The 12,110-nt window shown below is 42.2% G+C and overlaps 1 protein-coding gene across 2 annotated transcripts in view; it reads left to right on the top strand.

Annotated features, from left to right (window-relative positions):
* GALK2 (galactokinase 2) overlaps positions 1 to 12,110 on the top strand; it is a 156,253-nt gene that overhangs the window by 2,185 nt on the left and 141,958 nt on the right. The window contains exon 1 of one of the 2 annotated variants that reach the window (XM_081109162.1): positions 8,370 to 8,673. The exons of the other annotated variant lie outside the window; for it this stretch is intronic. Coding sequence (XP_080965288.1) covers positions 8,621 to 8,673 — 53 coding nt within the window. The 5' untranslated portion in view covers positions 8,370 to 8,620. Of the gene's footprint in view, positions 1 to 8,369; positions 8,674 to 12,110 lie in introns of those variants that run through there. 2 annotated transcript variants of the gene reach the window in all.

The following is a 12,110-nucleotide window of genomic DNA, read 5'->3' as shown; positions in this document are numbered from 1 at the left end:
ATTAAGTAATCTTTCTTTGCCGGGAATGCCTTTTGTCCTTAAAAGTTCATTTAAATGTCACCTCATTTACACAGCTTATTCTGAATACTTTATGCAGTTATGACATTCTTTTTCTTGATATCAATTTTACTCAATGGTAAATAATACATTTTTATTTTGATGGCGCATTGATGTGGATCTTGTGTTTTTTTAAAGACATATTTAAAAGATTTGTTGAGCCCAAACCGGTTTGGCTCAGTGGATAGAGCGTCAGCCTGTGGACTGAAGGCTCCTGGGTTCGATTGCGGTCAAGGGCATGTACCTTGGTTGCAGGCACATCCCTAGTAGGGGGTTTGCAGGAGGCAGCTGATCAATGTTTCTGACTCTCTATTCCTCTCCCTTCTTCTCTGTAAAAAATCACTAAAGTATATTAAAATCACATTTTAAAAAATTAAAAAAAAGATTTGTTGAGGTATAATTTAGCAGCTTATTGAGGTACATTAAACTGCACATACTTATAGTGTACAATTTGATGAATTTTGACATATGTGTACTCCTGTGAAACCATCACCACAACCAAGATAATAAACATATTTATCACTGCAGTTTCCTCATTGCCCCTTGGTGATCCATCTTCTCCCTCCAGTTTTCCCAAGAAAACACTGACCTGTTTTTTCACTATAGATAAGTTTACATTTTCTGGAAGTTGATATAAATAAAGCATACAGTATGTATTCTCTTTTACCTATCTTCTTTCAATCAGTAAAATTATTTTGAGATTCATCCATGTTGTTGCATGTATCAATTGGTGTTTCTTTTTATTGCTGAGTGTTCCATTGTATGGATATTCCACAGTTTATTCATTTACCTGTTGATTGGTATTTGATGTTCTGTTTTTGTTTTTTTTTTAGTTTTTGGCTAATACAAAAAGGCTGCTAAAAACATTTGTGTACAGGTTTTTGTACGGACAAGTTTCATTTATCTTGTGTAATGTGGTGGATAGACTTTAAGGTGGTTTCCTCATTACTTATGCTTTGGATAATCCTTTCCCTCTTCAGTGTTGGTGAGATCTGTGGCTGCTGCTTCTTTTTTTTTCCAGCTTCATTGAGGTACTAGAGGCCTGATGCACGAAATTTGTAGCCCCGTCTTCGTTGGAAGGACATCTGGTCTAATTAGCATATTATGCTTTTATTATTATAGATAATTGATAGTAAATGTGATTTGCTTTTAACCAAAAGATACAGCAAAGGTTATGTACATAATTACATTATACAAGATTGTAAACCCATCTTGCTAGGGGAGACTCTATTTCCTTTGCCGGCTTTTAAAGAGCAAGTGGCCATGTGTGAAGGATCATGTGGCAAGAGATGAGGGTGGCATGCGGCCAACAGCTAGCAAGAAACTGGCCTTCATACTGACAGCCTAATAGGAATTGAATTCTGCTTACAGCCATGGGTTCTTGGAAGTGAATCTTTCCCCAGTTGAGCCTCAGATAATACTTTGTAAGATCCTAGAGCAGAGGAGCCAGCAAAGCTGTGTCCTGACACTGAATCACAGAAACTGTGAGATAATCAATGTGCAATGTTTTATACTAAATTTGTGGTGCTATCCTATATAATAAAAGCCTACTATGCAAATTGTCCCCTCAACTGGGAGTTCGACCACTTGCTATGACAGGTGCTGACCACCAGGGGGTGGCGTGGAACATGGTGGGTGTTGGTGACAGGCTGCCTGGGGGCGGGGGTGATGGGGATGGCAGTGTGGTGAGAATGCGGAGTGTTTGCAGAGCTTGCTCTTCTCACCCTCTCTGCTACCCTCCCCCAGGACGCCAGGGCTCACACACCAGGGAAGTCCCCCCCCACCCCCCCGCACTCAGGTGTGCTGGGTGCCCATGAGGAGCCCGCCCCACAGAGAAGCCCGCCCCGCACCCACACGGTGTCTTCCGGGTGAGCCAGGCTGCAGCCGCTGGGACCACAGGGGCCAGTCAGGCTCCCCATGGGTTGGCATAGGAGCTGGTCTGCGAGGCTGGCTGGAGATAGCATGCTGCCCTTTTGGCTTCTGTGCATTGCCACTGGGCGGCCCAGAGGCCCACATTGTACCCCGGCCCACCGCATCTGGCTGCGGTCACCGCATCTTCGTGTGGGGGACTCGGGCGCCGTGACACAGGTGGAGGGGGACGTGTGGGGCCCCTGGGGCCCAGGTGCTGCCCATGGCCCAGAGGTCAGCTGGGACCTCCCCTTCTATGCCAGACACTTGTGCTTCAATGGCAGGCCAGGTCTAGGGATCGCACCTGTGCACAAATTTCATGCACCACACCTCTAGTTGTTATATAGCACTAGAAATGGACATGGGGAAATACCTAGTAGTAGAATGGTTGGATCATATAGTAGGTGTATGTTTAACTTTTTTTTAAAAATATATTTTGTTGTTTTTTTACAGAGAGGAAGGGAGAGGGATAGAGAGTTAGAAACATCAATCAGCTGCCTCCTGCACACCCCGTACTGGGGTGTGCCCGCAACCAAGGTACATGCCCTTGACCGGAATCGAGCCTGGGACCCTTCAGTCCGCAGGCCGACGCTCTATCCACTGAGCCAAACCGGTTAGGGCAAGTTTAACTTTTAAAGAAACTGCCACATCATTTTCCTAACTGGTCTTGCAATTTTGTATATCCATCAAGAGTGTTTAAGAGTTCCAGTTGCACCACATCGTTGCCAACAGGTAGTGTGGTCAGTTTTAAGGTTAGTCCTCTAGTAGGAGTGTAGTGGTATATCATTGTGGGTTTAATTTTCATTTTCTTAATGACTAATGTTGAACATCTTTTCATGTGCCTATTTATCATCCGTGCATCTTCTTTGGGAAAGTATCTCTTCAGATCTTTCACCCATTTGTTGCTGTTGTTGTTGTTGTTAATCCTCACCTGAGGATATTTTTCCCACTGATTTTTTAAAAAATATATATTTTATTGATTTTTTACAGAGAGGAAGGGAGAGAGATAGAGAGTTAGAAACATCGATGAGAGAGAAACATCGATCAGCTGCCTCCCGCACATCTCCTACTGGGGATGTGCCCGCAACCCAGGTACATGCCCTTGACCGGAATCGAACCTGGGACCTTTCAGTCCACAGGCCGACGCTCTATCCACTGAGCCAAACCGGTTTCGGCCCCACTGATTTTTTTTAGAGAGAGTGGAAGGGAGGGAGGAGGAGAGAGTGAAAAACATTGATGTGAGAGAGACACATCGATCAGTTGCCTGTTTGATTGCGCCCCAACCTGGGCCAGGGTTCAACCTGTGTCCTTGACTGACCGGAAATAGAACTGGTGCAGGGGCCTATACTCTAACCACTGAGAAACAGTGCCTCTTTTGCCCATTTTAAAATTGGGTTATTTGTCTTATTACTATTGAGTTGTAAGAATTCTTTATGCTTTTTGTGTTGTTTTTAAGGAATATTTGCCCCACCAATAAATTCAATCATAAGAAAGAATTAATAAAAGAATATCATAAAGCATAAAAAACCCCAGAGTCTGTAAAAACAGTTTTTGCCTTCAGGGACCTTATAGTCTAAATATATAGAGTCTAATACAGTAGTTACATCTTTCAATTGGAATTGAGATATAAATGTAAAATATATACTGGACTTTGGAGAGTTCCTATGAAAAAGTAAAATACCTGAACAATTTTTATATTGATTACATTTTGAAATAATATTTTGGATATATTTGGTAAAATATATTATTAAAGTTAATTTCATGTATTTCTTTCTACTCATTTAAAAATGACTTATTGAAAATTCAGATTTGACTTGGGGTGGTGAACACATAATACAATATACGGATGACATATTATAGAATTGTACACCTGAAACCTACATATTTTTATTAGCCAATGTTACCTCACTGAATTCAATAAAAAGATTTAAAAAAGAAAATTTTAAATATTTGGCTTGCATTGTAGAATATGTTTCAGTGGGTTTGGGCCCAAGATTGTCCATTTCTAATAAGCTCCCAGGTAATGCTGGTGCTGGTCTGACTACACTTTGCGTAGCAAGACTCTAGACTAGAGATAAGAAAACACACAAGTAATAACAATACTGGTGTGATCAATTCTATGGCTGGGCAAGAAGAGGGTGTTTAGAAGCATAGCTACTGCTTTTCACTCTGCAAAACAATCCATATTTGTTAAAGCATTTTTGCACAGACAATTCTGTTCCCTTCATATTGATTTATAAATGATTAGCATGACATATTTAACTACATAAATATATATTTATCTGAATCATGAGCTTATCTTTTGCCTTTATTTAAATGATTATATACTAGAGGGATGTATCTACTAGTACTAGTATTCTAAGCTTTATTTTTTTGTAATGTATTTTTATTGATTTCAGAGAAGAAGGGAGAGGGAGAGAGAGAGAGAAACATCAATGATGAGAGGGAATCATTGATTGACTACTTCCTGCACGCCCCCAAAGGGGATCGAGCCCTCAACCCCGGCATGTGCCCTTGGGCGGAGTCCAATCCGGGACCCTTCAGTCTGCAGGCCGACGCTCTATCCGCTGAGCCAAACCGTCTAGGGCTCTATTCTACATAGAGATGAATAAGGATCATTATAAAGAAGACATTAAAGAAGTATAATATTTTATCATAATGGAAAAATACACAAAATACTTTGCTGAACTGGATTCTCCCAATTGTGAGCAATACTTCTTTTAAAAAAAATTATGTCAAGACAGGAAGTATTTTCTAGAAGTTGCACAAACAGAGTAACCTACAGAAATAACATTATTTCAGATAAATGACCTATGGCAGCGATTTTCAACCTTTTTCATCGCATGGCACACATAAACTAATTATGTGTTTTTATATGTGTTTTTATATGAGTGGAAGGGAGGGAGGAGGAGAGAGTGAAAAACATTGATCTGAGAGAGACACATGGATCAGTTGCCTGTTTGATTGCGCCCCAACCTGGGCCAGGGTTCAACCTGTGTCCTTGACTGACTGGAAATAGAACTGGTGCAGGGGCCTACAATTCTTCCAAAATTAGAATTCTACTGGACACCCCAAAAAATGTTTATGCCGATCTGACAAAAAATAGGTATAATTTTGATTTATTCACACGAGATGGCTATTGTATTGGCTGTTGTAATTTTTTAATTTGATAGTCTAAGGCAGTGGTCAGCAAAATCATTAGTCAACAGAGCCAAATATCAACAGTACAACGATTGAAATTTCTTTTAGAGCCAATTTTTTTTAATTGTTTTATTGCTTAAAGTATTACAAAGAGTATTGCATATGTCTCCTTTTTTTCCCTCCCTTGACAATCCCCTGGCCTCCCCTATCCCCCAGTGTCTTATGTCCATTGGTTATGCTTATATGCATGCATACAAATCCTTCGGTTGATCTCTTACCCTCCCCTCCTGCTCCCCAACCCTCCCCGGCCTTCCTGCTGTAGTTTGACAGTCCGTTCGAGGCTGCTCTGCCTCTGTATCTATTTTTGTTCATAAGTTTATAATGGTCTTTATTATTCAGAAATGAGTGCGATCATGTGGTGTTTTTCCTTCATTGACTGGCTTATTTCACTTAGCATAATGCTCTCCAGGTCCATCCATGCTGTTGCAAATGGTAAGAGTTCCTTCCTTTTTAGAGCAGCATAGTATTCCATCGTGTAGATGTACCACCGTTTTCTAATCCATTCATCTACAGATGGGCACTTAGGCTGTTTCCAGATCTTAGCTATGGTGAATTGTGCTGCTATGAACATAGGGGTGCATATATCCTTTCTGATTGGTGTTTCTGGTTTCCTGGGATATATTCCTAGAAGTGGGATCACAGGGTCAAATGGGAGTTCCATTTGTAGTTTTTTGAGGAAACTCCATACTGTCTTCCATAGTGAAAGCAAAATTTTTTAAACTTAAACTATATAGGTAGGTACATTGTAATTAACTTAATTAGGGTACTCCTAAGGCTTAGGAAGAGCCACACTCAAGGGGCCAAAGAGCCGCATGTGGCTCGCGAGCCACAGTTTACCAACCACGGAAGGGAAAGAGGTCAGAGCTCCTGACTAAATAGTCAGGTATTGCATGTTTTAAAATTTTTTGCAGCACACCAGTGTGCCTCTTGTGGTACACCAGTTGAAAATTGCTAATCTATAGTCTTAGAGACGTAGTTTTGAAGGTAGAGATGGGGACAGGAAACAGGGAAAATTTCTTGGAGGAAGTGATTCAAAATTAAAAAATAAATCCTCATCCAAGGATATTTTTTCCATTGACTTTTTTTAGAGAGAGCGGAGAGGAGGGAGAGGGGAGGGGAGAGAAAGGGAGAGAGAAACATCAGTGTGAGAGAAACACATCTATTGGTTGCCTTTCTCTGCGGATGCTTCTGCCACTGAACCAGCCAGGGCTGGAGGAAGTGATTTTTTAAGCTGAGACCTAGCATATGTAGGAGTTGGCCCGAACACTCATGATTTTACTTTGAATTTGGATCAAATTTTTGTTTTGTTAGATTTTGGTGTTTATTTTGTTTGTTACAATACTTTAATATCTAAACAGAAACAAATAACCTTTGAGGGGAAACAATGTCAAGTTTACTAATTAGATTTATGTTTAAGAATCTATCATGAAATACTGTTACCTTGTTAGCTTATAATTAAGACTCTAAACCAGCGGTTCTCAACCTGTGGGTCGCGACCCCTTTGGGGGTCGAACGACCCTTTCACAGGGGTCGCCTAAGACCATCGGAAAACACATATATAATTACATATTGTTTTTGTGATTAATCACTATGCTTTAATTATGTTCAATTTGTAACAATGAAAATACATCCTGCATATCAGATATTTATATTACGATTCATAACAGTAGCAAAATTACAGTTATGAAGTAGCAACGAAAATAATTTTATGGTTGGGGGTCACCACAACATGAGGAACTGTACTAAAGGGTTGCGGCATTAGGAAGGTTGAGAACCACTGCTCTATAGGGTGCTTTCGAGTCTGTATCAGTTTTACTGAGACTGCACTAGAAGTGTATGCAAGATCCAAACTAATACTTTGCCATCAGGTTTCATTTAACAAATTTAATATTTGGTCATCAAATACACATTCAGTAGAAAATATTCTTTTATGAAACAGAGTTTCTATAGTCATTGCATTCATTTAAAAATATTATATGAGATGAGTTTGTTGGGACTAATAAAAAACAATGTTTGCAAAGTTTAAAAAATGATCTTTCCTTTTCCATATTTATTGATGTTCCTAAAAGTTTTCCTTTTTTGTTTTACTTAGATTCTCTCCTTCAAACCTATTTACAGAAGTGATGATAATGCCTCCTCTTACTCAAGAGTAAACCAGAATAAACACCATACTAGGATTTATTGGGGCTCAAAAAGATATAATCTCTTTATTTGCTAGTGATAAGGAGGGACTGAAATAATAGAAAGTAGTCCTGAGATCAGAGTAGCTTTGTTTCCATGATATTCCACTTACAGTAACAATGCAAGCAGGTGCCAAAGGGCTGCAACCCTTTACTCCACTTTGATATTGTCAATTCACACTTTAGCCTTCACCTCCAATTTTCCCTTCCCCACTGTAGACATGTAGAAATTCTGGAGTGACAACTTACTGAATCTCTCTGGGTTATGCTACTACCCTACTGTTTGTGTCGTGTTGGCCCAAACTTCCTCAGCTAGGGAACCTTGTATAGGTGCATTACTAACTGCCCTTGCTTGTGTTTGATCTCAGCATTCTGGGGTAAAAAGTGCCCTAGAGAGTTAACAGACCTGAAGTTTAATTCAAGTTTTGCTACCAATTAGAAAGTCACTTCACCTTCCAGTCGTTCATTCAGTTCATCTTACCTATTGATTAAAAATCTAATTTGGGTGCTGGTTTACACAGTTCCTACCCTCAAGTTGCTTACCTATTAATGGTAGTTATGATGGAGGCGGTGACAGACCAAAAAAAAAAAATACCTGAGAAATTATGCAGAACTTGTGAGGACTATGAAGGAGAGAAAACAGAGTGATGGGGTGGGGATGATATGTTTTTTGATACAGGGCATCTAAGATTTCTCTACGTAACTGAAAAATGAAGGGTTTGAACTGGATGCTCCGGGCTCTTGGGGATTTAGACATGTTTTTCTTCTTTTTGCTATGTGTTCTAGGAAGGCCTACCAATGCATCTAGTCTGGAATAAATGCAAATATGTTTAAATCAAGTGTTGCATCGATTTTATATTGCCTGATTTGGAAATAACCCACACAAGAGGCAATAACTAAACGTTTGGAGTAGTTGCTGGTCATTAAAGAAAAGCCCTAACTTAAAAAAAGGGCAGGGGGCGGGGAGAGCGCAACCGGAGTCGCCAGCTTATAACTCTGTACGCAGACGTAAGCCTAGGACGCGGAAAGAGAATTTACTAAGTGCCCGGTGGCTGAACCTGACCGCCGCTGGGAGGGCGTGGAGCCCCACGGCCCAGGGAGGAGGAGCCAGAGGAGGGCGGATGAAACAGCCACCTCAGCGAATCTGCAGGATTTCCGCAGGGTGGGGGGGCCTGTGTCGCCCGGAAGAAAGGGCTCCGGCCGCAGATGTCTTGTGATTACGCTGGGAGCCTTTTTTCACCAGTTGAAGCTGCCGAAGGAAGAAGGGTCTAGATATGGCCACGGAGGGCCCTGTCACGTGTCGAGTCCAGGTGGCAGAACATCCCAGGTCGGGGAGAGGCGCCGCCGCTGTTAGGGGGTTTGGGGCCGCCTGGGTTGGCTAGGTGCAGACGGTGTCCGTGGCTTTGACTTCACAGGGGCACCGTGCTTTCCCCTGGGAGGGAACGGAAGCCGTGAGATTTTTATGAGGCTGCGCTGCTGGGCTTGCAAGGAAGACCACGCGGCACTTTGCACCTTGACTCCTGCCAGGAATGTGTGTTTCTCTTCATCCATGCAAATTCTTCTTTTTCCTTTCTTCCTCAAGGTGGTATACTCTTATGCAGGGCTGTAGCAGAAATACCCAAATTAACTCTAACCCCTTTCTCTCTTTGTCTTGCCTGCCGGCTGATAGTGCTTTTTAAGGTCTCCTTTCTAAAATATTCACTGAAAGCACACACACACACACACACACACACACACACACAGCCCTCATCACCCCAAACAACCTGCCCGCAACAAACAAACAAACAAACAAAATCTTTGGTGTATGCATTCTTTTACACAAATCATGGACTCTATGAATTGCCACTTAGGGAGTTAATATGCTGCCGGTATTTAGCCACGGAATAACGATAGCTTAGTGATACCTAGTGGACAATCTTTTCATTTGAGGGCATATTGCAGATACTTTGTAGAAATAAGTCATTCTGACTCAGATTTTCTAAGATTGCTTTGCCTCCCCCTTTGCTGTTTCTAATTTTTACTCCCCCAGCCCCTTAACTTTTTTCTTTAATATTAAATTTTCAAGCTCTTCCCACTTCCTGGTATATGATCATCATGTGACAGTTGATAAAATAACTTACTAAAACTTGCAAGTGCTTTTTCACCCTTAAGCCAGCAAACAGTGGGCCTTTAGTTACCAGAAAGAAACACAGTTTTTGATTATGGAGACTAGCACTGCTTTAGACTACTTGTGAATGTCTTTGTTTTTTGCTAATCCTCACACAAGGATATTTTTTCCATTGATTTTTAGAGAGAGTGGAAGGGAGGGGGAGAGACAGAGAGAGATATATTGATGTGAGAGAGAGACATTGATTGGTTGCCCCCCCCCCACCCCCCCCCCCACTTGACCGGAATCGGTCCCAGGACCCTTCAGTCCGTGGGCTAATGCCCTAACCACTGAGCAAACCGGCTACGTCTTGTGAATGTCTTTGGATGCCAGTATATTCTCTTGAGGCCCTTACACATTTGAATGAATTAGGACGCTTTGTTAAACACATGCTTCCAATAAAATTCATGAAGAATTTGTTACATGAAAATAATCTGGCACCTTGTACATAAAACATATCTATGTGTAAATTTCTGTCTTTTGATTTATATGACTTTAATCATAATGGTCAGTATTTCTATAGTTACTCTGTAGGGGAGGGGAAATGGTGGTAACAAGTATTAAAAGTGAAGAATTGTTTATAAAAGTTTCTTAGAGATCTTTACCTATTTTGACTTTCAGTGTTCATTCATGTAACAAATGACTGTTCTGTGCTAGCCATTGATGAGATCATAACAGCAGTCAGATAAGTTTGTGCTGTCATTTTCTTGTTTTCACTTGTGCCTGCAATATGATTGTTAGCTTCAAGCAATGTTTCAGCCAGTTATTCATTTTAGTAGGGGTGACTTAGGTTAGATTTAGATAGTATATCTATAAATCCACCTAGCTGGTCCTATGTCGCAATATGCTGAAAGGAAAAAAAAATGCATGAGAGTGTCAACATCAGATTGTTTTCTTGTGGAACTCCTGTTCTTTCTTCAGGATGCCTCTTCAACTTCAAGGACACATGATCCTCTAAATAAACGCATTAGTCAAGCACATTTTACATTTGGATAAATTTCTTCTCTATTCTTTTTATATAAAAACTAGGAGCCCAGTGCACAAATTCATGCACCTTGAAAGGAACTGTGAGCTGCAAGGCTGTAGGGGGCACAGGGTCAGGTCTTGGCCCATTGTCCGCGCCCCTGCTTGGCCCCTCCTGCTGTGGTCCCTGGTCCCCTGTCTGCTGGCAGCTCCGCTTCTGCTGCCACCGCTCCCACACACCAACGGCACCAGCCCTGCTTGCACCTGCTGACAGTGTGGAGCGATTGGGTCTGGCGCCAGCAGTGGGTGCAAGTGGGGCCAGCACTGTCCATGGGTGCGAGTGGCAGCTGCTGCCCCGATTGCCCCTCAGGAGCAGGGGGAGGTGGAGAAGCCCTCAGGGGCTATCAGGGCCAGCAGCCGCTGCCGCTTGCAACCGCTGACAGCACCGAGCAATCAGGACCAGTGAGTGCCGGGTGCTGGCAGCGGGTGCAAGCAGCGGCTCTGTCTCCAGCTGCGGGTGCAAGCAGGGCTGGTGCTGGTAGTGGGTGCAAGCGGGACCGTCATCAGCAGCAGGTGTGAGAGGAACTGCCAGCCCTGATCACCCCTCAAGAGCAGGGGGAGGTGGATAAGCCGTGAGGGGCGATCAGAGCCGGCAGCCGCCACTGGCACTCGCTGATGGCACCAGCCACCGGCAGCAGGTGCAAGTGGCGGCTCTGGCACCAATGGCAGGTACCAGCACCTGGAGGGATCATGGTACGCGGGAGCAAAAGATTTTTAGTAACCACCAGAGGCTTGCCTCGATGACAGAGACTGGTGCCCCACTTTGGTCTGGCGCCCCTGCTCACCTGCTCTCACCTGCTCCACTATCCCGCTGTGGCTGATGCCCGCCAAGTTTTGCACGTGTCCCCCTGGAGGTCACACACGTCATAGCGACTGGTTGTTTGGTTGTTCTGCTGTTTGGTCTATGTGCATATTAGGGTTTTATGTATATAGATCAAATAGAAATAGAAGCTCTGATTTTTTTTTTCTTATTATATTTTATTGATTTTTTACAGAGAGGAAGGGAGAGAGATAGAGAGTTAGAAACATCGATGAGAGAGAAACATCGATCAGCTGCCTCCTGCACATCTCCCACTGGGGATATGCCCGCAACCCAGGTACATGCCCTTGACCGGAACCAAACCTGGGACCTTTCAGTCCGCAGGCCGATGCTCTATCCACTGAGCCAAACCGGTTTCGGCAGAAGCTCTGATTTTTTTTCTGCATCCCAATCTTACATGCTCTCTGTATTGTAAAACTACTTTAAATTCCACTGGTTTAGCTTAATTTTTTTCTTTAAAAGTGGTGTCTCCTCTCTTTTCCTTTCCTTTGGAATTAAGTTTGAAATTGTTGGATTATTTTTTTAACAGCTATATCTATACATAATTCTCATACCAAACACTTTACCTGTTTAAAGTTTACAATGAAATGGTTTTTAGTATATTCACAGGATTGTGCAGTTGTTACCATAATCCAAGTTAGAACCTTTTTATCATCCCCAAAAGAATTCTGCATCCCCTAGTCCTAAGCAATCACTAATGTACTTTCTGTTTCTATAGACTTGCTTATTCTGGAAGTTTCAAGTAAATGAAATAATATAATATGTAGTTTTTGTG

This window comes from Myotis nattereri, assembly GCF_964212035.1.
Source record: "Myotis nattereri genome assembly, chromosome: 1".
NCBI lineage: Eukaryota > Metazoa > Chordata > Mammalia > Chiroptera > Vespertilionidae > Myotis > Myotis nattereri.
This window is presented reverse-complemented; position numbering and strand designations above follow the sequence as displayed.